Raw genomic sequence first — 27,107 nt, 5'->3', positions numbered from 1 at the left:
GGGGGCAGGGAGGAGAGGTTTGGCCAGCCCAGGTGACAGAGTAAGAGCTGTTAGAAAGATAGGAGCTGAACCACTTGATAATGGACCCAGAAAAACCAAGGGACGAGAGTGTGGAATGAAGAGGGAAGAGAGGGTGGAATTAAGAAGTAGACGATCAATCGTAACAAATGCTGTAGAAAGATCGAGAAGGATAACAACTGAGGAAAGCTTGGAGAGTCGGGCAGTCAGAAGAGTGCTGGAAACATGTAAAAGGGCAGTCTCGGTGGAGTGGGAAGGACAGAAACCAGATTGAAGTGGCAGCAAGAGAGAATGACGATTGAGCTAGGAAGTGACCTGGGAGTATTCAGCACGCTCTAGGAGCTAAGATAGAAAAGGAAGAAGAGAGATAGGGCAGAGGTTAGCCGAGATAGAAAGCTCAAGCGAGGTTTTTTTAAGCAGGGAAGATGGGTGCTTGTTTGAATAAGGAGGGAAAGCAAGAGCCAGTGAGAGAGAAGGTAATAAGGCAAGTTAGATAGTAGATTTGAGGAATAGGCACGGAGGCAAGAGGGTCAGAAGGAGAAACAGTAGGGTGGGCGTGAGCAAGAAGTGCAGAGGTATCACGGTCAGAGAGAGGGGGAAAAGGTAGATGAGTGAGAGGACAGGTTTGAGGGAGAAGAGTAGTAGGAGGGGACAGCAGCGGTTGGGAAAGAGGAGGGGAGAATGACCAATATGGAGATAAAATAATTGGCAAAGTCAGATGATGAGAGAGAAGAAGAAAGGGCAGGGTCAGGAGGACAAGGAGTGAGATTAGTCAGTAGAAGCTGGAAGAGATGATGGGTTGGTGGGAAAGGGAGAGGGTGAGTTCAGAGAAGTAGCCCTTTTTGGCAGTAAGCAAGGCTTGTTCATACAAACATTGTAATGAAGAGAGAGCAGAGAGGTCAGCGTGGGCCTGGGAATACTTCCAGCATTGTTCGGCTTTGTAGAGGCTGGCACGGAGGCGAGTGGGAGTGATCCAAGCTGAGGGGTCTGTGGGAGGGGGAGAAGGTGCAGAAGGGTAACTAGAATCAAGAATAGTCACAAGAGGGTAATGAATGGAATGTGCAGCATATTATGGAGAAATAGGAGAGAAGGCAGATATGGGGGAAGAGAAAAATGGAGAGAGGATCGAAAAGAGGAAGGTCTCAAATAACAAAGTTTATGATGACTGAAGATAGTAGTTGTAATCAAGGAAGAGGGCAAAAAAGGGAAGGAGAGCGAGACGGAAAGTAAAAGGTGATCCAAAGAATGAATGGGAGTTCCTGGCATTAATAGATCCAGGGGGAGGAAGAGAGGAAATGATGAGAGCCTGACTGATGAGAGGGGTCGAAGGAAGGAGATTTAGATGATAAGAATCAGTCAGTGACTAAAGAGGAGACTGGGGAGAGGCATCAAGGAAAGGAAGATTAACGTTGTCAAGGATAAAGAGGGGGGGTGAAAAGATAGAAACGAATCAAGAAGGTCAGGAAAATCAATAGAAGAACCAGGTGGTCGGTAAACAGTGAGGTGGGAATGGAAAGTGTGGGTCAACTCTGGGTCAAGGGACAATTAATCGAAGTGGCAGTGCTGGAGCAGGGGTCGAATATTGGGCATATCTCAGGGTTTAGGTACTTGAAGAATAAGTCATGATAAATGGATGAAACTGGTCTCTAGGCCCCTGACCCGAGTTGAGGAGGTACTTAATACACATGGCAGTAACAGTGGCTTAATTTCGGCACTGCACAGGGGTATCAAGCGGCTGCGAACTCCAGCTTCAGGAGGCCTAAAAAGCCAGTGGGAAGACGACCTGGGAAAGCCCATAACCGAGAAACTATGGTGGAAAATGTGCCCCTAGCCAGGCTCTCCGGAATGTACCCAGACACTAGAGAGGAGTGTTGGAGGAGCTGCGGGCAAAGGGGCAGGCATTTCCATACGTGGTGGACATGTGCATAGGTGCAAGTGTTCTGGACAGCAGTTCTTTAGAGGCTTAGGGAAGTGGAAGGGCTAGCGAGGGTTAAAGGCCGGATGTTGATTTTATTTGGCCTTTCTAAGGAAGAAAACTCTACTCTACTTTGCTGCACATACCACATCACCTACTCCTGCCGACGAGGCCATGTCTGGTTCAAAGCTAGAAAAGAGCGCAGCTCCCCTCAAAAATAGCATGGCTGCGAAAAGCCAAAGAGATGTACCTATTGGAGAAAATGACAGCTTGTTTACAAGAGACCTCCAAAGACATCGAATTGGAATGGGTTCAATTCTGGTCGAAACACGGGGACAAGTAGAGGGAGGGGTGGGAGACAGTTGGTGGGCATACTCTGCGGGGCCCTATGGGACCGTTGCGTGAGGGATATGCCTCGTCCATAACATGTTGTTATGACTGCTCAGATCTGAGGGGAATCGGGGCGGCAGAGGGGAGATATAAGCTGGTCAGAACAAGGAGCAGAGAGTTAAGAGGTTTATTCAGTTGACTACAGAGGGGTGGCTCTCCATGACAAGCAAGTGTTAAAGAGAAGAAAGTGAGCGATCTAGATGCAAAGAAGGATGTTTGAAATTGTCTGCACTGGTTCTGATTTTATAAAACCAATAAAGATTATATTTTTTCAAAAAATGAGTGGGGAAGGGGAGAGGAAAACTTTTGGAAAAAGAAGAGAAATTGTCCTCAAAGGGAGAAAACATAGGAAGGCCAGAAGGAGGAGGAACTGGAGTCCAGTAGGAATTGGAGTGAATCGAAGTACCACCGCTGCGACCGAAGGAGCGGGTGTGTGGGAGAAACGGGTGGAGGAGGTGAAAAAAGAGCCAGGGCTAGAAGTGTTCTCCCGGGTGACCTGGCTCTCAGTAAGGCAGAGAAAATGCAGGCTCAGTCGGAAAAAGAGGTCAAGAATGGAGTGGGATTTATTGCAGAAAGAGGCAGGGCTAGAAGTGTTCTCCCGGGTGACCTGGCTCTCAGTAAGGCAGAGAAAATGCAGGCTCAGTCGGAAAAAGAGGTCAAGAATGGAGTGGGATTTATTGCAGAAAGAGGCAGGGCTAGAAGTGTTCTCCCGGGTGACCTGGCTCTCAGTAAGGCAGAGAAAATGCAGGCTCAGTCGGAAAAAGAGGTCAAGAATGGAGTGGGATTTATTGCAGAAAGAGGCAGGGCTAGAAGTGTTCTCCCGGGTGACCTGGCTCTCAGTAAGGCAGAGAAAATGCAGGCTCAGTCGGAAAAAGAGGTCAAGAATGGAGTGGGATTTATTGCAGAAAGAGCAGGTATTAAGAAGGCCAAGGTTAACGGCGTGGGAACAGTCAGAGAAAACAGAAGGCTAGGATCGATTAGAGAAGGGGTGGGGGGGAGTAAGGAGAGAGCCTAGATGGGATGGTGGTAGGCATGACAGCAAGTAGTGGAAGACGATAAGGGATCAAGTAAAGCAGGTGGATGGTGAAGCGGTGCATGATCAGGTGCAAACAGGGGCAAACAAGGAAGAACAATGCCCTTTGAGTGGGACGCTGAAGGTGAGGATGCAAACTTTATCATGCTTGATATAGAGCATGGCAAACTCCAGGCTCCGAGAACCGGAAACCTGGCGGGTTTGCAGGATATCCCTCATTAATATTCATGAGACCAAATTAGCATGCATTTAGAATCATTGTATGCAAATCTATCACATGAATATTAATGAGGGGTATCCTGAAAATCCAATATGGATCCAATCCTCGAGGCCTGGAGTTGGACAACCCTTAGATGGTACACAGTACATCACCTTGGCATTCTATATGAAGATTGAATGGACGAGTATGAATGGGCAGAAATGGGAATGCGAATGAGTTGGGAATGGTTTGTTGCGAGTGGACAGGACAGCACGATGTTTACGTTGGGACATGTGTGAATTTGTCCAAAGATTGAGAATACCATTTAGGCAATGATTTTACTGTATTATATCTAACACATTAAACATCTGTTTGGTATTGTTTCTATACCTGTTCCTGTGCAATGCGGCCATGCTGAGTAAACACAATGGATTGGATTGTTTAGTAAGCTTCGTTGCCTAAGGCAACTTCTATTGACTGGGGATATTCAAGTGTAACCCCAAGATTCTCAGAGCTGTGCAGTTACCACCTTAGAGGGCAATGGCCCAAAATGTCGCCCTCATAATTCCGATGGCCGGAATTCCAACTTTTATATGTGGGGGTGTGTGTGACATTATAGTAATAGAGGGTAGTTCGGGGGTCTCCCCCCCGCATATATATATATATGTGGTGTGAAGGGAGTTAACAAAAAGTCTGCATTTTCGGCTGTCGGAATTATGGGGGTCGCAGTGATCACATAAATCCCCTTAGAGCAAACTGTATATCTATACACACCTAATGATCCATTCATGCGGGGCAAAGGGGTCAGGGAGTGGGATAGAAAGGCTACCTTTGGAATACAACATCATTCTCCAGCTGTAAGCGTTATTAGAGGTGTTCGGGAACAACTCCAGAAATCAGTGGCTTAGGGCATGGGGGCATGATGGAGTGGTAATACCATGTCAGTGCTTTTCAATTGACAGGATGTGGTCACATCAGGATCTGAAAGGAGCCTTAGGGCGGTTCCCTCCCCCAACCTCCCAATAGCTCAGCTACCGCCAGAAATACCCCCAGTATGGTTGTCGAGAATGCTCAGAGGGGCGGGGCTAGATAGTGGTTAAGAGATGCTAGTGGTAGCTTGCGATTCTGGCAGGCCAGAGGCTCCTCAAAGTAGGACCCAGTTGTCCTAACGCAGAGTGCCACTCTTGCCAGCACTGCTGTAAGATCGATGGCAGCGTGTGCGCCCAGGACTCGCCCTTGGGCAGCAGTGGGGGTGGGGCTGCAGGTGCTCCACAGACTGAAGTCAGACGGCTGTGACTGGTTAACAAAGCAGGCCTTCAAAGCAGTTTGCTTATTTCCTGGGCACGTCTTGGCATCTCAGAGGCATAAAGCATGCTTGGCATTCTGGCACACCATCCCCTGAATGTTCTCTGAGTCACAGGGTAAGTACAGCACTGCATGCCAGAAGAGCACTCGGCTTTGCTGGGTAATGCCCGCTCCATCTTGTCAGTGGTGAAAGGGGAGTGTTGCTGAGGCACAGCTCTGGAGAGTGTCTCTGTGTTTTTGCGGAAGGCCCAATAGCATTTTGGAATGGTGCCCTGCTTTTCCTGACCTATGGCCCATGAACTTGGTGATCAGATTTATTTTAGGGGAAATCTACGGCTGCAGTGTGGATGGAGGCTGGGCGTCTTCATAGGACGTGGACAGGAGGTAATCTGTCGAGTCATTAGTAACTGCGTCACTTCACAGGTTGGTCTCACAGCAGATTCCAGGCTCCAGTGACTGTGTTTGATCTGCCAACTAGTCAGGCTCTACCCTGGGAAGCTCTCAGTGTGTCGGGGGTACGTTAACGGTTGTGTGCCTGGCCCCGGAATCACGGCGTCAGTAACTTGGACCTGCTTACAGGCTGTTCAACATAACAGGCACAAATACAGTACAGGGGAGTCAAAGAACATGCCTATGCCAGGAAACGTTTGCAGCATTCTCGTTCCCGTTACCCTGGGATTCATGTGAAAGAAATCATGGGAGATCTTGCATTACCTGTTGGCGCTCCGCCTGCTGGAGTCCCAGGGTCTTGTTCGGGCCCCACTGTCTCCACCACGAAACCCTGAAAAAAACAAAGAGCGGAGTCAGAGAGCAAATCCTTTGGGAGCATTAGCAGGGAAGTCTTGGCCAAGAACTTTGAGTGGAGCAGGGTTCAGGGAGCAAGGCACAGGGCCTACAATTGTAGACTTTGGGTGAGGCATCAGACTTAAAGCAGAGGATCTGGAAGCCAGCATGGGGGTTGGAGTGGTTTGGCAGCAAACCTGGGGCTTATAATGGAAAACGTGGGAGCAATGTTGGCTCTTTTTCGTGGAAAGCTTGGAACTGCAGATGGAGGTTGTGCTAAGCGTCACGCTTGAAAGCGCTCTCCTCTGGGTGGAAGGTTTGAGACCAGGAACGGAGCTCAAATTGAGAGTGGTAAAGACTTCAGGAGAAGTCTTGGAAGAGAAGGCGGTACAGAGTGTAGACTGCGGTGGCGTGCTTGGTGTTTGGAGTAGAGGCCTGTGAGCAGAGTGTGGGTCTTGAAAAGGAGGGCCTGGGTGCAGGATGTTAGGGGAATGCAGTGAGGCTTGTTGATGAAGAGGAGGGTTTCAGAGTGGGCATTGGGCATGGAGTGGAGGCATTAGGCATCGGACTAAGAATGCCAGTCTTGGCATGAGTGAAGTGTTTGGGAGCAGGGCACAGAGTTTACAATGGAGGACTTGGCTGTGGCCATGGTATTGAGAACAGCGGGCGTATGGTGCCTACAGTGGAGGGATTGGAAGCAGGGCGCCGAGTTTACAATGGAAGAGGTGACAATGGACTAAGAATCGAGAGCTCAGGAGGGATTATGGCGCCTAAAGTGGAGGGCAAAGTGTTTACAAAGAAAGAGTTATCAAGAGGCTTTGGAATAAGAATGGGGGGGGCAAGGGTGTATGGTGCCTATAGTGGAGGGATTGGGAGCAGGACACGGTGTTTACAATGTAAACCCAAGAGAAGTAGGGGGCTTAGAGTGGAGGTTTTAGGAGCATGCATTTGGTTTAGAATGGAGCGGGGTGCTGTGATGTGTAGAGACGAGGACTTGAGCTGCAACACCGGTCCTAGAGTTGAAGATTTGGGAGCAGGCATTGGGGTTCTGGATACATGATTTGAGAGAGGCTGGCACTAATAGTGGGGGCTGCACAGCAGAGTGTGGGGTTCGAATGGAAGGCGTGGGTGCCTGATGTATGTGATGCGATGCAGTCCAATTGTAGAACGTATATGCCTCACTGAGGTTGCTTCAAAGTGCTGAAGGGGGAACAGGAGAGGGAATTGGTGAACATGGCATTAGTCTGGATACTTACATGGCGCTTATGCCAATTTAAGGCATGAAGGACTCTAATATCCCACTTCACCAATACACTGACAATAGTCAGGCATAACTCAGGCACACCTCAAAGGCATACCTCAAAGTAAATTGTACTCAAGGCATTGTGTGCCTCAGGAAATGGCTCACCTCCATCAAAGCGTTGATGACAAGTACTTACCTGATGATCAATCCAACCAAAATGGCATTTATCCTTCTAGGCCACCTGCCTAAAGAAGCGGCCATCCAAGGTCAACTGAAAGGCATGCACCTTAATGGATTCACACCTCAGTTGGTCCCATGTGCCAAATTGGTCTGATTCATTGACAGCCATTTCTCCTTCCGGGAACATATCAACAACAAAAAACAAAAAACCGGACGATTTCAGAACCACAGGGCAGAACTGATAATCTCACACTTAGATGGAGAGAGTACCCTCCTCGCCAGCATCCTGGCCACACACCCGCCCCCCACCCCCCGCTTTGGACTGTTCAACATGCCACTGCACACCCCATAACAGGAAATAAGACATTTGACCACATCTCTGCCTTCCCAAGACAACTGCGCTGGCTACCCACCCAGGCCAGGATACTATTTAAAACTTCTGCATCACATATAAGGCAACCACTTCCTGAACACCGTCCTACTTAGCCACAAAACCTCACAGCCTCAAGTGGGATGCGCTCCACTAGGACCCAGACCACTGCGAGGCTTGAGACTAAACTGACACACACAGAGGAAAAAAACAGAAAACATGCAGTTCACGGAGGAACTCAAGATCGTGCTCTTCAGGGAATAGCTAGGAGTCGCTTAGGACTGCAATGTCCTTAGCAATGTCTAGGTATAGATATCCAAGCTATTATAACCTGTAACCTCCCTTTCCATAGGCCTCTGTTAACCCCATGGACCTCTGTTAACCCCATACTATGTGTACAGTGCTCCATTGCTTCCTAGCTAGATGTGTGCTATACAAGACATTAATTACTCACTGTAATTGTATTTCCAGTGCTTGTAGCTGCTTGGATTCACATGCTGTGCATATAGTCTGACATCAAGTGGTAATCACAGAGTATTGCATTTTTTTTTTCAAAGATCGAAAAGGGACATCAGCATCTTTTTGTAAAACTAAATATCCTTAAAACAATCCCACGACTTTGACTCCGCGTAATATTTGCTATATGGGAACACTGGCATGGCAGAATGTAGGGCCAAGGGCTTGGCATGGGCTAAAACGACCTTCTGTTTTTGTTGCTGGCTTAATCCAAAGAACCAGAGACTACCTGGATTAGGGTGTTGTGTGGGAGGGGTGGAAGACAGAAGTACATGGCCAAAGAAAGTATGTGAGGAAGGGACACATTAGCATTGATGTATGGGTATGTGGCAGAGGACTAGGCTCATTACCTTATTTTTGAACAATTTGGGGTGATCGAATGAGTGACTCCATGTCCTCTGGGCACCACTGGGGTATAGAAATCATTGTTTTCTGTTATGTTAATACAATTGAAGCCAAAAAAGACTACTACTCCCAGAATGCATTGATTTGTTACATTAAAGCCCAGGACTGGACAACATCTTCCGGTGACATAGCGTCACCTAGCCAATTGTTGTCGTTTACCGGGTCAAGGAATATTGTGACACATTGAGTTTGTACTGGGTACCCAAGCTTTAGTCAAAGGGGGTCATTCCGAGTATGGAAGTAGCCATGCCGCTTATAGCGGCATGGCTACCCCCATACCGCGTACCGGGTTCCCTGAATGGGGAAATACCAGGCCATTCCGACCTTGGAGGGCCCGGTATTTCCCCATTCAGGGAACCCAGACCCTATGCATCCCCATTCCCATTCGAGCCCCCATAGGGCTCAATGGGAAGGGGGAGCATGCTAACAACCAGCGTCCTTAGCGGGTCCCGCGATCGGACCTCGTAATGAGGCGGTAGGGGCCCGGGGGTTAACGGCGCCGGCAGCTCTACCGGCGCCTTAACACCCTACCGCCAGGGTCGGAATGACCCCCAAAGTGTTTAGGAGTTGGAAAAACGGGTTAGAGCAGAGGAAGGTTTGAACATTGAGTAGATTGCTCTTAAGAAGAGAACTACCATTGTTTGGTGTTTTGTGTGCATGTGTATTTATTGTGAAAAACGTCTTTGCACAAAGGTAGAAAACAAGCAGTAACAAAAACAACTGTTTTGGCTAGTGTGTAGTGAAGATGTTTCTGTGTTTCTACTCTAGTCATTGAAATGGCATGGCAATGTACCCTCATCATTTTACTAGTGTTACAACTGCATGTCAGAGTTTCCATAATTTGCCAGGTTTTGCCAAGATATGTTCACATACTCACATTACATTACAGGCATTGTTGTCATACAATAAGGTACTCGCGTCATTGCCTGGTACCCACACAAATTGCCAGCTTTTGCCATCAGACAACAGCAATCTGCACGATTTACTACATATTGCCTAAATACTTGCATCATATAATAATCATTTGGTGTTTTATAAAGAGCTTCATGTAGATGGACCGCTTCTAAGCGCTGTAATAATCCGCGTTATCGCTAAACGCTTGTGGCACTGAGTGTATCAACCTCCGAAGGATGAAAGGCCTAGTCTACCCAATCACTGTTTCCCTTTCCCGAACCAATTATATTGCTCGTGAGCTATACATTGGGTGTGCCACTATTTGCCCGATGTTAAAATGTTATGCCTATCTACTCAGTCCAACAGGCAGCCATTGACATGGCATGCCTAAGGAGTCATGCCATTTTCGAAACATTGGCATCCTATATTGAGGTACTCTCACAATATGCCAGGTTTTGCCATGAAATGCTCATGCGCTCACACAGTTTGGTCGATGGTTCTCATTTGCACAGGTACTCACATTATATGGCAACGTGACTGCTTTGCCTCATAGCCTACCTGTCCCTCCTGTCTTCCCCTATAGCACTTTGAAGTTCCTTAAAGGCACCTTTTGGTGCCAATCGTGTAACCTAACCTTAGGTATTATGCCTTGGAACCGACGCCTCCTTCCCCACAGTCCAGCTCCAGCCCTCTGCCCCACACCCCGCTTCCATTTCCCCCCTGGAACGAACGGGCTGTGCGATCATTAGCTGAAGAGGGCGACCGGCTCTTGCAATATTGATCAGCTGGTAAGATGGCGCAGCGGGTTAAGCGCTTGTTGCAGTGATCTGTCTATTATCTGCAGGTCACAGGTTTAAATCCCAGCAAGGTCGACTCAGCCTTTCATCCTTCAGAGGTTGATAAAGTGACTACCAATTTCGATTGGGTAATAATGTATGTACATATGTGCTATGTTAAGCGCTTTGGTTCAAAGCGCTATATGAATATCGAATTATTAGCAAATTATTAATATGGTCAACTGAGAGCAGAATTGTTGGAAAAAATAGACTATCCAGCAGCCATGGATGCTTCAGAAGCAGCAACATCTCGGAGAGTGCCCTTCATTTAGCCAATTAACAAACGGGATAATGACAATGAAACCCTATTAGTAACATTGCCTCTGTTGCCGTCTACTCATTACTTTCCAGTACAAAGCTCTTTAGATTGCAATGGTTTGATGCTGGAGATGGGGTGCAGTACTAGGTAGTAGTATGGGAGCAATATTTTGTGGGGGGGGTGATTTTGTTTTGCCTCGAATGCAATACTGTGTAGAAACTGCCCAGCCCTGTCAGGGAGGCAGCACTGGGTTTAGAAGAATGGAGGGCATGGTGCAGGCTGGGAAATTCAAGGGAAGGCTTGGGGGTGGGATGGGATGCCCCTGCGTAGAATGGGGGCGTGGAGCAGTCTTGGGAATGTAAGGGAAGGCTTGTGATTGGATGGCCGCCATACACTTCAGGAGGAAAGGAGTACAAGCAGCGATTGGAGTGAGAGTGGAGGGCTTACAGCAAAGGGCGTGGTAGGGAGTGCCAGATTCGGAGTGAAAGGTGACTGTGGGGTGAAGGACCAGGGAGAAGTTTCCGATCTTGGAATGAAGTGCGTGGAAGTGGGTTTGGGGGGTTAAGCAGTTGGCAACGGAGTGGGTATGGGACTGATCGCTGACAGACTGACTGTTAGCGTGTGTGAATTATGTGGTAAAGGGATCGAAACGAGGAAAGGAGTTGATAGCTAATGATTTAAGGGATTGATTGGATTGGAGAGATTGAGAATCATGGGCGGGGGAAGAGGGGAGCTTAGGGCCCAGTGTGGGTTTTTGTAATAGTAATTGGTTATTTATAACGTGCTTAATACCCAGAGGTTTCTAAGCCGGACCCGGGATTGAACCGGGGTCGTCTTGCTTCCAAGGCAAACGCGTTGCCCCTGAGCTATCCTCCCGCATAGTGGTTTATAGTGAGCTCTCTGCCTCCGACTGGCAACTGCTGAAACAGTGGAAGTCCACCAATGCTGTCCTTTCGTTGGCTTGTTGCCAGTGGAGACCCCCGTCCCCTCCACATGGTCCTGGAAGAGAGTCTCCAGTAGATCTGTGCCAACTCATCTGCCATGCTACTGGTAATACGTGTGCATAGAAGGGGATTCCAGCTTCCTTTGCTCACCTATGGTAGTGAGGTCGAACCGCAAGGCCAAAGCTTTCCGTGGGAGACTACGGGATAACATGGACCCGGCAGCACTTCGGCGGCTCCGCAAGCTTGGCGGTGGCACCAAGCCCTTTTGGATGCTGTGGACCATGGTGCCCTCTTCAGCTACCACCATCTGCTGAGGAGCAGCAGCTGCTCCAGCGGGTAGCCGTCGGTCAGCTGGCCGCTGTGGTGAGTTTGGAGCATGGCGGACAGTATGTGTGGCTGCAAACCACCTGCTCTTAGTATACAACGTTTCATCATTGACTTTTAGTATTTTTTTTTAATGTATTCCCTTCCGGTTTTGGTATTTTTGTTGAGTGGTGGCTTTTATTTGGTCTTGCAATTTTTTCAATAAGTTGCTGGACTTTCATTTGTACTGACTTTATGGACCATCAAAACAATTGTCTTTCTAAATTGGTGCTCTACGGTTCCCTTTTCTCAATGTTTCGCTTTGCTTTATTCGGTTATTGATTATCATCATTACATGTATTGTGCCGCCTCATTAGTTTCTCTAAAGCGCTATAGAAAAAAAATATAAACAAACCAAAATGAATAATTCAGGACTACCAAAGCAGAGTTCATTCTTTAAAAGAAGGAATACTTTTTGATTTATTTTATTGAGTACATACAGCGAAAAATAGTTAGTGGACACACCCTAACTCCCTACGCTGAGCATGCACTAGATGGCGATAGAGGAAACGCGCAGATGTCGGACATCAGCAAGTCATTGGGCCTCATTACAAGTTTGCTGGTCCGGAAACAATGGTGCCGGTAAGCTTAACAGCACCGTTGTTTCCGGACACGGCAAACACACACTGTGGGCCTCATTCCGAGTTGGGCGCAAAGGGATTACCGGCACCGGTAAGGACACCGGTGCCGGTAAACCCTTTGCACCCAATTCCGAGGTCCCTTAGCGGGTCCCTCCTTTAACGCCTGGTCTGACCAGGTGTTGTGGACGGGACCCGTTAAGGGACTTTGGAGCCAATAACGGTCCCGCAATTTGCGGTACCGTTATTTGCTCCTTCCCCATTCCCATTGAGCCCTATGGGGGCTGAAATGGGAATGGGGAATGGTGTTGTCAATGGGGACTTACCGGTCCCGCCAAGCTAGGAATGGACCGGTAAATCCCCATTGCACCAATCCGGAGGCGGTACCGGTATGGGAGGCAAACATGGAGCTAATTGCTCCATGGCTACCACCATACTCGGAATGAGGCCCAGTACATGTAATTAGGGTTCCATGTTCTGACCGCATACTGTTTGGTTTAAATATACTGTCATCCACGCACTATGAAGTAACCAGGGTGGGGTTCTTCTCTCATGTATGATGCAGGACACCAGCTAAATCATTGGTAAGCTTTATTGTCCTCAGTTGTACACCTAGGTCCAAGTGTAATGCAGGAAGAAACACTGGCCCATCCCCACCAGCTCAGCTCTCTCTCTCTCTCTCTCTAACTGCCCCCTGAGAGTCCCCAACACTCAAAGCACAACCTTCCACCCCAACATGTCACAGGCCCATAGTTCCGCAGGCACCAGCACATTACTACACACTGCATTTATTAGCGCTTTGGGTGACAATCTAATTAAGGAAACAGTAATGTCCCAGCGCTGCTAGTTCTCTGCGCAGGGATATTACTGCTTGCAGTGCTATCCCGGCACGGACAGCTCCCTGCGCGCTGTGGACCACAGCCAATACGGCGCAACTGAAATGGGATTTGGAAGTGACCGGTGCCAAATCGTCTGCGCCAAAACGAGGCGTACCGATTCAGGAGGCACTGAAAAGAAGTGTGCTGTCTTGTTTTTAATATTTGTCTTATTTGTTCACATCTTAATTGATGTCTGAAATGTGTATCATATTTTCTGTGGCTATTTGAGATTATATATTATGGAGAATTGTAGCATAACTCTGAATGTTTTAACATTTGAAATATATATTATTTAGGTTAAAACCTGTATTTTAACCGGTATGCAATAAAAAAAAGATTTTAAAAGTGTGCAGCTGGAGCGCATGCACGGTTGGGTTAGGATTAGAATAGGGGCACCAATGTATGTGTGCTACTCCAGTTATTAGTCCCAAAACCATCAACATTGCTAAAAAATATATTTTTTAAAAAGGCCTCTCCCAACCAATGGCACCCGCAGCCAGGGGTGGACCAGTCTATGGGGAACTCTTGAGATTTCCTGGTAGGCCTCTGTACCCCGGGCCTCTTTTGTGTGGTAACCTATTTTATTTCCAGATGTTCTCATAGCAAAAGTGTTGGGCTTGCTGAACATGTGTAATATGGGGCCACTTTGAAAATGATTTCCAGGGCCTCTTTTGGTTGCCAGTCCGCCACTGCGCGCAGCTGGTCAATGGAGGCTTCTGTCAGCAGCGAGGATATACATTGAACATCTCTGTGCCTCCACGATTAGGAAAAACCATTCTGGTGTACACATTCCCGTTTGCACCCCCCAAAAAGGGTACCCAGTCATTTTACCGAAAACAAAACAGAAAGGTAAGTTTTACCGAAAACCATAATACTGGAAAAATACTGAAAATGTTAATTAAATATATATGGGGGAGTGAAGTAGGGGCTAAAATGGGTGGGGATGGGGTTGGGATGAGGTTACAAGGATAGAAAAGCAGGGGGTTTGTGGGGGACGCCCAAATTAAAAAAAAAGGTATTTTTTCGGTATTATATTTTTGGTGAAATTTACCTCTCTGAAATTGTCTTTGGTAAAATCACAAATAACTCCAAAAAGGAGGCGCAATTTGCGACAGTAGCAGTTTATGGTCCTCAAATTATACTGTGACTGGCCATAGGGCAGTGGTCTTCAAACTTTTTTGGCAGTGGCCCCCCTGAGCAAAATTTGGGCCCCAGAAATGCTAAATGGACAGTATATATTGCGCGCCGTCACCTGCTCCCATCACAGTGGCTGGGTTCCCTCATCCCACTCCTACCCAGTCCCTGGTCTCTCCCCACCCCATCACACACCCTGGCCTCTCCCCACTCTGCTCCCACCACTATCCCATGGTTCCCGCCCATCCTGCTCCCACCATAGATCCTGGGTTCCCCCCATCCAGTTCCCAACACAGTCTGAGGGCCAGTGGCGACTGGTGATGTTTTTAAGTGGAGGGGCATAACTATTTCCCCCCAAAATGCCATAGTGAACAAGCTTAGTAAGGGAGCCCAAACAAATAAAAGGGAGGTGTTCCCCCCATGAATTTTTTTAAATAATGGGTTGAAATGTTGTATTGTAGAGCATACTTTTGACAAAAAAAATGGGTAAATAGCCAAACAGTTTGCAATTGGTGCTGGGGGGCCCAGGAGGCAGGCATGACATTTTTTACTGGCCATCTATGATAGAGGTCCAGTAAAAAGATACCATCCGTGTCCCCTAGCCCCCACTGGGCCTAACACTATCAACATGATTATGTGTGTATGCAAGGCGCTGCACATAAATACAGCAATCACTCTATCCTGCACACGAGCATCCATCACCATACACTCACTCATAACATAAGCATACACGCATCCATACACATGTTTAAATAAAAAAAAGAACATAAACGTGGCCTGCATGTGGGTGCTGAAACATCCTGCTCCAAGCTGCTCTGTCCGTATGTGCGAGGAGGCGCAGGAGCTCCCCCTCGGACATACAGACATGCAGTGTCCCAGCCAACATTTCCAATGACCTATGTAATGCTGGCAAAGCAAAACGCCCCAGCCTTGCATTGCTCAGTGAGCATGTGCGGCTGGGGAATTAAACTGAACAGTCAAAGTCCCTTTGACAGTTCAGCCAGCCCAGGAGCACTCCCACAGCTGAAAATAAAATCAGCTGAGGGAGTGCTCACTGTTTCACTGGGCTGGCTCCTTATCTCCTTCATAATGGGTGAGGGGCCACTGGGTTGGCTCCCCCTCGCCATTATGGAGAAGCCGCCAGGCTCGGACTGGCCTATAGGGTAATGTTTGTACCAAAAATGTTAAATGCTAGTGTGGGCCAGTCAAAATGGGCCGCCATTTTGGCCAATGTGGGCCAGTTTCATGAGTTACTTCACTATACAGTTAGTAATGTTGACCATTGTTGCTGAATATATATCAATTTACTTACATTTTAACACAAAGCACCCCCTTGGGTTCAATTGAAACAGTGGGCCTCATTACAACCCTGGCATCTGGGTCCGGCACCCGCAAATGGCCAATTACCGGGTCATGCCGAGTTAGGCGGACCTGGTAATTGCCCTTTTGCGGGTGCCGGTACCGGTAGATCCCCATTCCCACTGCCAGAACACAACAACGCCATAATGTGGCTGGCAGTGGAGCGTCGCTGTGACGACGACGGCGTCATTGCTGCTCCTGGCCTCTTGGGAGTGATCGTGTGGCAAAGCAGACTGCTGACCGCAAGCGATGGATTTAGTTTGGAGGATTTCGAACGGTACACGCAGACAATGCCGTACCTTCACTATCCACTAGATGGCCCTATTGCACCACTGTCAGATTTTATCCTGACAGAAAAGAGGCCCAAACCAGTGCAAGAAGGAGATGGGAGACAACATTTCATAATTGTCCCCGACTCCTTTACCGTAGATGGAGTCGTGCTATTAATGGCCGCTGGGGCCACTGGTGCATCGGGTCACTTGCTCGCCTGACGTTTCAAGAGGACATTGACATTTTATTTGCTACCGTTTTGTTTACTAGCCACGCTTGTCTGCTAAACTCTATTCTTTAAAATCAATGCGACTCCGTTCTGGATTTAAATAGAAATCTCCACGCCGTGTCATGCCAGCAAGGTATTTTTATAGCGTTTTTTTTAAACACTGGGATTGAAGACTGAAACTACATTCACGTGGTTCCAACCTGCGGCCTGCAGGTTATGCACAGATATCTGCAGAAGGACATTAACCCACTGAACTATCTTGGGAATACGAACTCCTTGCTATGAACAATAAATACTGCAAGAATAGGGGCCAGAGTGTGGGGATATAATTAGACCCCCCCCCCAGAGCACTAACAGCTGCTGCTGACAGGGAGCAGACAAGGGGCAGCCCTGCGACTGGACACGGGGGCTTCGAAATAATAATAGCAACTTGCCATCTGGCACCTGGCGCCGCAGACTTGCGCCCTCACGCTGGACCTTCTGGGATGAACGGCTGAATCGCACTCTCTTCGTAGCTGGAAATATCCGCCGTCTCTACACTGGGGAATTGAAGGAAGGGGGCTGGGTACCGGTCCTGGGGCTTTCTGAAGGATGAGCAAGACTCTGCATCTTCAGACGCATGGAGCAATGCCGATGCATGTCTGCGGGGGAGAGGCTGGCCTCTCGCCGGGGCTGCCTGACGATGTGTCACGGATCGTGGGGTTGCATTTCAACATGAGGTTTGGTGGCCTCCTTGCCTAGAGCAGGAAAAACAGTCTCGGGCACCCAGGGGGTTGAATACGTTATAATGGAGACAAAGAAATACAGCCTGGTGGCGAACAGTTGCCGATTTTATCATGAGAGGCAGCAGGGAGCTGAAAAACGAAATGCCCACTGAAAAAAGTTATTCATCCGTTTTTGTCAGCTAGGGGCGAATGTGGAATACACAGGAGTAAAAAGGTAACGAGGCGATAAAAGCGTCGCTGGATAGTGCAGAGCTCGGATGGAGGTGACGGCCTGATGGCCCCAGCAAATGCAGCCTTCGACGCGCGCACAGCACAGTGCTCATTTAAAGCCCAGGATAAAAGAGCATGTTATGTTATGTTGCATATGTGCCTCGCCATTCACCACCGTAGTGGACCTGTGGCACCAAACCTTGCCTCGGCGGTGATGTATTGTGACCCCCGTCAGGGTAACTACGGACCGTGCCTTGTTAGTGTGAAGAATAGGATATAAAAAGTGGTTGAAGAAGATTTGAAGTCAAGTAGCAGAGATAAGGAGAAGGGACTAGTTAGCCGACACCAACATGTTTAGTGGGAATGATGGTAAGGGCCAGGTAGTATGGACAGGTGTCTTGTTTTTTTTTTATTTTAATTTTTTTTAAACTTTATTTTCATTTTAAGTTCATAGCATTTACAATCATCAACATCCAAAAGAAATACAATTTCATAATAATTAGCTCCCAATGAGAATCCTGTATATATTTACAACCCCCCCACCCACTCCCAGGGTTCACATCATGCAAGAGTGATAATCAATACACAGTGAGGAATTTCCCCCATATTTTCTCAAATAGGGGAAGCTTTCTGTTCCTCCGAAAAATTACTCTCTCCATCTCTGCTAATCCATGCATCTCATCAATCCACATTTCAATCAGAACAGGGTTTCTTGTCTTCCAACTTCTCAATATAATTCTCTTACCCACCATCGCACCTCGAAAAATCTATTTTTTCTGACACATGGATAGATCTTCCAAAAGAACACCACTACTGACTATGAAGGCCTGAAAATCAAAGATAATCTTTTCATCTAACACAACATCACAGATCCTACCAAATTCAAACCAAAAGCCTTGCACTCTGTTGCAGGTCCACAGCATATGCTCAAATGTGCCAGTGTCCTGAACACATGACCAACAATCAGAGCTGTCTATCATACCTCTATGAAATAGCCTTTCAGGAGTCCAATAGACCCTATTGGTGGACACGTGTCTTTAATTTGTGTTTGCTTATGGAACAGCATGAGAGAAACACTGATGAATGTGTGAATGGTTTCCTGCGTTGCTTTAACACGCACGCAAATAGGCCTGGAGTTGCCTATTCATTTATTTATTTAATTGCTTGTTTTAGAACACGCCTAATACCATACCGGAGTTTGGTTTCTAAGCGCGGATCCGGGATTCGAAACCACTGTTGCTCTGCACGGTTTTGCTTCCAAGACCAGCGCGTTGCCCCTGTGCTATCCTCCTAGTCCTAGAAATATGTTTATGGTGGAATGATGGGCTAGATATGTGCTCAATTGGGCCCCTGTAGATTGGAGCCTTAGCTTATAAGAAACCATTCCTGTAGAATGGTAGGGGCAGGTTTTGCTGAGCCTGCTGACTCGTGCGTCAGCATCAGGATTTGGGCATACAGAGAAGTGTAGGATAAGAGTTGGAGGCAGACGTGAAGTGAAAAAAACAAGCAACACTCAGTATGTTGCAGTTTCATAGGGCTGCCGACTGCCAACAAGGGGGCAGCTTCTGGGGGACCCCCTGAGACCCAAGGCCCGTGTCAACTGAAAAGGTTGAAAGGCCATGACTCTGTCCCTGCCTCTCACTCTGTCAATCCAAAAAAGTAAGGGTTTTATGATTGAAATAATAAAAAGAAGGAACAATTTGGATTAAGACATTTATTGTTATATATAAAAAGATAAATGCATATGAGCTGTCATCCTCTATACTATGGGTCTCGCTTTGTCAAGCCTGGAGCCACAGATGGGGAAAGCTCCACACATCTGGAATGCAATAACCAAGTAGCTGGGTCTGTTAAAATAATGCATGATGTGGCCTCTCCTTCGCGGAATGCACCATTGAATAGAATGGAGATTCTCATGAGCGCCCCACGGTATAAGAGGAGCGGGCAACGTTATTTATCTAATACTTGTGTGACCCTGAGCACACCTGAAGTGTGGAATCAAAGGGGGTCATTTACATGGGGCGGTGCAGGAAATTAAGGAGTAAAAGCAAGGCATAATGCGAAGGGGAGCAAAGCCGGGCTACGCTCCCTGACGTAGACGAAGGGGAGCAAAGCCGGGCTAAGCTCCCCGACGAAGACGAAGGGGAGCAAAGCCGGGCTAAGCTCCCTGACGTAGACGAAGGGGAGTAAAGCCGGGCTAAGCTCCCCGACGAAGACGAAGGGGAGCAAAGCCGGGCTAAGCTCCCTGACGTAGACGAAGGGGAGCAAAGCCGGGCTAAGCTCCCCGACGAAGACCCATGATGCTGCAGTTCATCTGTTGATGCTCCCCAGGGAATTTCCTGGAGTCGCATTAGCCTTCACATACAGCATTGTACATTTTATTTAAGTTGTGAAATTGATTTATCCAAGTAACCCTTACACCAAACAAACAACAACTTATCAAGTTGAAACATTCCATACATTTATAATTATAACTATAATTAATTATAATTGTTCTTTTATAACGCGCTTAATACAACCCACGTTACCCTCTTGGATTAATCCATGTAAAAAAGGAATCACAGCAATTGTCAAAGGCACTTCATTCCCATTAGATGCGCGAATTCTAAATTCATAGGACGACAGCGAATGAAACATGCGCCATTGTAATGACGGATCCGTTGCATCTGGCAGTTGCTACTAAGGCCCTTTGCCCTACTGCAGAGGGCCCAAAAGTGATCAAGAGATTTTTTTTCTGATGGATTCAATCCTTGATTCAATCCTTCTCAGGCATTCCAGGACAGGTCTCCTTGCATCAAGACCGTGTCAAGCCTCCTCCTCTGGGGAGGGCGGATCCTGATCGAATGATTTTCAACACCACCGTGGGTAGAAATCCCACATCAAAATTGTCAAATGATGGCATAAGTCTGGATCCCAAGATAAGGATGAGAATATAACAGGTTCCCTATCTCCCGCCGCCTCCGAGATGAAGTGATTGCAAAAGCCACCTTTACAGTCAAAAGCGTGCTCTCAATAGACAATACAGGTTCAAAGGGAGCAACCATAAGAGGACAATACCAGCGCAGGCCCCATAGAGGACTTGCACGATGGGAAGGCAGTGTGGAAATCTAAAGAACTCCTGAGCAACTTCCCTACTATCTGATCCCCCTTCTTCCTTCGCAACACAGTGTTCCCTGAATGCTCTTATTGCTGTCCACTGGGGTCTGGGAGATTAAACTGCCTTCGCCTTATCAAACCCGCCCTGAAGAAACTGTAAGCATTCTATACTCCAGGCCTGCAGCCTCATTTCTCTCACACCAGGTCCCCGAATTCGGCCAAGGCCAAGAGTTGACGGGCACCTGTACTTCTGAAGATATATTGCCACCTATTAACCTGATATACTCAGGTTCCTCAACACCCCTTTCAACTTCCAGACCACTCAATGAATTGCCTTCACATCCCAGAACCCCATATGGGACCTCAGAGGCCAGGAGGCAATGAGCCTTACTGGAGCGAGCACTTGCTCCAGGAAGACTAGAAATCCACTTCTCCCGGGCCAGGAAGTGGCAATCACTCCAACTTCCACCTGGCCAGTTTTGATCTTCCTCAATACACGGGCCACTCCAGAGGCATGGCATCCACCTCTACAACCTGTGCGATGGAACTAAGGAGCAAAACCTCTCCAGATGTGCCATCTCCAGGGAAGCAGAGAGAGAGCAGACCAGGGTCCCCAAACATGAAACATACGTCACAAAATATTTTTGGGTGAAGGGAGAGTTCCTGACAGTATGGAACTACCCTGCTGAGATAATCTACCACTGACTGAAGTGGGCTGCCTCCAGGGACACCAAGTGGGCCTCTACCCAGTCACCCATCTCCCCGGCTGGGATCTCCAAAGGCCTAGACCTCACCCCGCCTCGGTGATTGATGTACGCCACTGCAGAGGAGTTGTCCTTCCTGCCGAGTTGGATACCAAGGATGAGAAGGCTCTCTGGGCCCTGCCAATGGTGGGCAGTTCCATCCAAATCTAAGAGTGATTCCTTACCTCTGGGCCCCACCTTTCCGGATGAAGTGCTGGTCCCCTCCCTCATGCTGCTGGCATTGGAATTAATTGTGATCCTGACAGGAGGGTAAAGGCTCACACCCCTCAAGAGTTTAGAACTCTGCAACCACAACCAGAGATTGCTCCCAGGACTCCAGAGGCTGGAATCTGACCTTCGAAGGATTGGGAGGCAGGGATCCAGAACTCGCGAAGGTGAGAGACCACAGATCTTAAAATCAGGAATATAAAAGAGTCCATATGACCCTGAACACATAGCACCACCCAGGCTGTGGCTGAGTCCCCCATGCAGAGGCGTAGCTAGGATTGTCTAACAACTGCGGGCCCATAGCAGTGACATTAACATCTGTAAATGCCCACACAACGCAGCCGAGTGGGCATTTACAGATTTTGGGTGGGCCTGCCCGCTCAGGCTCTACCCCGTCTATGCCTCTGCCCTCTGAAGACAGATGTCAGGCATTTCTGAAGACAGCTTGCCCTGCCTTTCTGAAGAAAACCCCTCCCCATCCTTTGTAGAGGACTGAGTCCCTAGGAAGGTCAGAGACTGCAAGGTTTCCAGATGGGATTTCTTCCAGTTCACCCAGAATCCTCATTCTGTCCAGACCTGGCAGGTCCTCTGCACCTGAACATGAGGGACCAGTCTGACAGCTGACTTAATCAACCAGTCATCCGGCTAAGGAAACAGGTGAATGCCCCCCAGGTGAAAGCGGTTTACTATAGAGCAACAGAAAGGCAAGCTAGTTTCAAGCTAACCCTCCCTCTTGTGTAATTATATTATGCCACCCATGGAAAAAATACAGGTGTATTCAAATTCCTGTAATGGACCTCAACACTTATTTCTGATGACTGATATATTTCTTTTATTTTTGCTGAATACACCTAATACAAATACATGAAGTATACAGAATTCTTAGACATCAACCTAAGTAACATTCAGTTCACAAAAAACAACAATCACAACATTTTACATACATTGAACAATCACAGTACATTATTCCTCAAAGAGCTGCCAGTTGATGAGTCAAGCCTGCTCATTAAAGTGCATAAGTGCAATATGGGGTTAGTGACTAAAGTGCCTTTTGTGCAATCAACATTTCTGTTCATAAAAAACAGTTCAGTTTAACAGTTCTTTCTATTGACGCATATGGGTATGAGAACACTACGAATGGCATTTTCTTTGGAGAGTCAGCTAGATTGGGAGGGCTGGGCACAGTAGCGGTAGCGCCTAGAGCCCTGATGACGGACAATAGTCTGAAATGCATTGGAATAATACACGAACAGGCACTATATCAATCTAGGACGTCTAAGCCTCAACAATAAAATAGAAGACAAGATTCTTCATAATTTTACTAATGCGTACTGAGTGATGATTATAGAATAAACATTACAACACTTATTCAGAATTCGAGCAACTCCAACAGGAGAGTTGGGGAGAGCACACCTAGGGCCAGAATGAGTTCTCATCCCTTTTCTATTATTTTCTTTGGAGAGATCATTCATTCATTTTCCTGGTATACTTAGGTGGTAGACATGCATGTTGCATGCACAGGAAAAGCCAAACAAATGAGATATCATTTAATCTTTTCTCGCATTGGTTTATGTGTTCAAGCATTGTCAGTTGGGTTTTAATACTCTTGGTTTTTCCGCTTTTGTGAGGATGTTTCGAGAGAAAAACATCTGTAAAACACAGGGTGTTTCGTCCCTTTAGAAAGATCTGCCCAGCCTTAGCGATCTTTTTTAAAGTGCAATGGGGCCTTCATCAGGAAATAAACTTATTTTACTAAACGACATCCAATCGCTCAGCTCCCCTCAATTTTCTTACCAATTCTTCATCTAATTGTACGCAGTGGAAAAACAATTTTTCTTTTTTCTTTTATGATTTTCTGTAGGTTTTTCATGGACCACACTTATTCATGCTGTGGCACCTTAATACTTGTGACCAATTTCATTACATCTGGCACTTTTTGTTTTTTCTTCTGGAAATCCTGCATGTAGTACCCGAGTTCCTACGTCCTTCTGTGGGTGGTGTTCGAGAGGCCACCTTGTAAACCATCACCGATAGATCCTGCAATGTGTGTCCATCCTCCATTCTTCAGATCAATCCTTTGCTTTCACTCACTTCCAACTTTGTTCGTACTCAGTACGGGCTCTATTATGCGTTGTCCGTGCCTAACTGTGGCCCAATGAGTTGTCAATCGTGGTCTTGTATGCTCCCCACAATTTCTTCAATTATGTGGTTATAGGTTTTACACAGTACCCCTGTTGGGTACAGAGATTTGTTTGGTGGCCTGTTCTCCTACTGACGTCCGGTATCTCCCTGTATGTTTTACACAGGTGGCATAAGAGGGAGGGGTAGCCTGAAACTAGCTTGCCTTTTTGTTGTTATGGTCCCTCGCGATTGGAGTGTAGCCCCCCAGTCAACATGTTTAAAGATGTTTACTAGAGAAGCCAGGAGCTTGGTAGACATCCATGTTGCTGATGAAATGGTAAAGGGAAGAACCCTGAACTGGAAGTGGCCCTCCCTGACAGCAAATCAGAGGACCTTCTCCTCAGATGCCCTGATCCGTACATGGTAGAACGCATCCTGAAAATATACGGACGGCAGCTAATCCCCCTGCAGAAGAAAGGCAGGATCCTATAATGCCTCTATGCTGAAGGCATCCATTCAAATGAACTTGTTCAGGTCCTTCAGGTCCAGGACAAATTGGAATTTGTTTTTGTCCTTGGATACCATAGCAATGATCGAGTAGTACCCCGACCTCCCTACCTGAACAGGACTCTCATTATGGCTTCTAGGTCCAGTAGCTCCTGGATCCCCAGGTGCACAGCCCTCCTTTTGTCCTTGTTCCTTGGAGCCGGCATTATCACCATGATTGTAGGGGCTTATGGGATTGGAAATGCCCGTCTGTATCCCCACCTGACTGTCCTGCTTGACCAGACATCAGAGGCATAGTCAGCCCATATGGTGGAGCGGTGTAATAAGTCTGTCCCCACAAGCCCACAGTGGGTGTCAGAACTTGTGTGTCTCCTGGGGGAATTTCCCTTTGCCTTTGTTGAATGTAGTTCTTTCTCTGATTTTCTGTCCCACCCTGGAACTGGGAATCTCCTGGTGCCCAGCCTAAGGCTTACGCAAAGATTTAGAGTTGCCAAGGACCCTCTACTTACTCTGTCTGCTTTCTTGTCTGCTTTACACTCTTTGTGGAACTATGTCCTCCAGGATATTGCTAAATATCTTACTTCCCTCACCAGTACTTTTCAGTGCAATCGCCTTCTGTGGACTACCAGTGCGCCAATCGCTTATGCGTACAGGCCTACTTTTCGGAAATTACGGATCCCATGGCCATGCCTGCCCCCTGGGCCGCATCATAATATATCCAATAAGTGAAATAAATATCTGCAGGCAACTCTGCTTCCTCCTGCGTTTCCCAGAGGATAGGAGCACAATCCCCCGTCAATGGCTGTATTCAGTTTCTTAAATATGTTTAATGCTGTCTCTGTCATGTAAGAGCCACAGGTTTTAGATCTCAAAAATAAAAAGTCCCATGTGTAGGCCTTTTAAAACTCAGAATCATTTTTTTTGGCCATGGGATCAAGGACCGCCACCTCCTCTGCTGCCACTGAGGACTGCCCCAAACAAGCTGCATAGAATGAATCCAAGCTCAATTGATTCCGGCAGATTTTTCTCAGGAGGATAGCTCAGGGGCAACGTGCTCACCTTGGAAGCAAAACGACACGGAGCACCACAGGTTTGATCCCTGGGTCCGTGCTTAGAAACCCCTGGGTATTAACTGCGCTATAAATGACCTTTCATATATCATAAAGCTTGGCCATACACCTTGGAATCTGTATGTGACCTGGGCATCCCAGGGTCTTATCCCAGATAGTGGAAATCAAAAAGAAGTCAAATATTGGTAACACATGTTTGTATTGGCGAATTCTAGGGTCTGCCAGGTGTGGCTTTGTGGCTGGGACCCATCCCTGGTCTATGGTATGCCTCATTGAGTTAGTACTGGGGCATGGAAGAGGGATCTGGCAGCAAGTAATTGAGGCATTAATACCAATAGACCTTAATCATTTGCTGGCAATCTTCATTTCACCTTGTTCTACTCTTCCCATCCAAGTACTGACACCCACCACACCCTTCCTTTGTTGGAGGGATTCTCCTCTGTCTCTTGGGTATTGAACAGGAGGATTGTGGATAGGGTTGATGTTGTTAGGCCTCCCAGGATCTAGTTGCTGGCCCTTCAAGAAAAAGAAGATATTGGCAAAGGGTTCTGGTTTGGAGGTGAAACCTTTCAGAGTTTGTACTGGGACTGGAAGGGCTACCTGGGGGTAATGAGAGGGCTTTGTCAGGTGAGGCATAGTCAGCAGGTGCCACCCCTGTGCCCAATGTCCCGCGGTGCAAGAGAATCCATTCCTAGAGCAAAACATACACCTACTTATGTCAGTGCACTCGTCACACCAATCGCCACTACCAATGTCTGGCATGCTTGTTCTAGTGTGGTACAAAGCATATGCCACCTCCACGTTAAAATTAGTAATTGTACTTATGTGTCATGGCATGTAACCTCCTACATCATTGTACACGCCTGCTGGGCTATCTGTGGTTAGCATTGGGCACGCTGAATGGTGCCACATCTAGTTTAGTTCAGTTTAGTTTCTTTATTTATACCATGCGCCGAACCCTGGGGTAACTGGGCGCCGGAGACTTAGAGGAGGTTACAGCATAGTATAGACATGCAATAAAACAACAGCAAGTGCAGTAGACCGGGTTACATAATGGTCAACAAAAGAGACAAGTACATTAAGTAGTGCGTCAGATGGTGGGATTTTTGTTGGAGAGCCAGTATTTTGTTTTGGCTCTAAAAGTCCAAAAGGAGGGTTCTGCTCTAAGGTTCAGCGGTATAGCGTTCCATAGTTTGGCGGCTAGGACCGGGAAGCTGGAGCCACCTTCTTTTTTTAGGGAGAATTTGGGGACGGATAGGCAGTGTGAGTATGGCGTTCTGGTTGGTCTGGTTGAAGTGTGTTTGAAGAACTTGTCTGCCAAGTTTGTTTGTTTGTTTGTTTTAATATTTGTATTGCGCGCCGGATCTGAGGGTATCAGGGCGCAGAAGGGCAATAAGGATATTTTCAGCTTGGTTACATTACTGTACAGTAATATACAAAAGAATATACAAAATAGAGGGACAACTATATAAAGGATACACATTATATCTACAAATAAAGCAAATGATATTTATGGCTGATGCAGGTAATATATACATATATACTCATGGAGTGGGTGTGTGGTGTGTCATCGGTAGTGGGGTGAAATCAGATGGGTGAGGTGCATGTGGGGGTATTTGGGAGCGTCATTGGAGCAGCATTTGTGGACGATAGCGAGGGATCTGAGAGTGATTCTGTCTCGTACAGGGAGCCAGTGTGCATCTCGTCTGATGCTGGAGATGTGTGCGTGTCACGGGATACTCAGGGCGGCTCTGAGGGCATTATTCTGTAGCACATGCAGTTTGTTCAGATTGCGTTCTGAGGTGCCAAGAAAGAGAGTATTACAGTTGTCAATTTTTGAGAGCACTAGCGCTCTGGCTAGAGTAATACAACTAGATGGTGAGAGGAAGGGTTTGCAGGCGTTGATGAGCTTATTTGTATAAGCTGTGGCTGAGGCTGTGGCGTTCACCTGTCTTTTGAGCGAGAGTGTGGAGTCTAGATAGACCCCAAGAGTTTTAATTTCCTTGGCCACTGTGATTAGGTTACCGTCTATGTTGATAGAAGCGTAATGGGGGTCCAGCTTGTTTAGCCAGGATTGGGAGCCGACAAGAAGGAGCTCCGTTTTCTCGTCGTTGAGGCATAAGCCTTATTCTGCCATCCAGGCTTGGATCTTCAGGTAAAGGTTGTTGATCCTTGTGGAATCCTCTTCATAGCAACCTGATAGGGTGATGAGAACCTGGGTATCATCAGCATAATTGTGTACGTGACGCCCAAGTTATCAAGGCGGTCGAACAATAGCTTGGTGAAGATATTGTATAAGGTCGGCG

At 47.3% G+C, this 27,107-nt stretch overlaps 1 protein-coding gene across 5 annotated transcripts in view; it reads right to left on the bottom strand.

Annotated features, from left to right (window-relative positions):
* The window catches only part of PBXIP1 (PBX homeobox interacting protein 1), a 220,419-nt gene that overhangs the window by 62,028 nt on the left and 131,284 nt on the right, over nt 1-27,107 (bottom strand). For all 5 annotated transcript variants that reach the window (XM_069650226.1, XM_069650231.1, XM_069650225.1 and 2 more), the window contains one exon: nt 5,575-5,641. In XM_069650226.1, coding sequence (XP_069506327.1) covers nt 5,575-5,641 — 67 coding nt within the window. The remainder of the gene's footprint in view (nt 1-5,574; nt 5,642-27,107) is intronic.

The sequence above is a fragment of the Ambystoma mexicanum genome, chromosome 1p, assembly GCF_040938575.1.
Source record: "Ambystoma mexicanum isolate Mex_15411 chromosome 1p, UKY_AmexF1_1, whole genome shotgun sequence".
NCBI lineage: Eukaryota > Metazoa > Chordata > Amphibia > Caudata > Ambystomatidae > Ambystoma > Ambystoma mexicanum.
The sequence above is the reverse complement of the archived record's forward strand: the minus strand, read 5'-3'. Positions and strand labels throughout refer to the sequence as shown.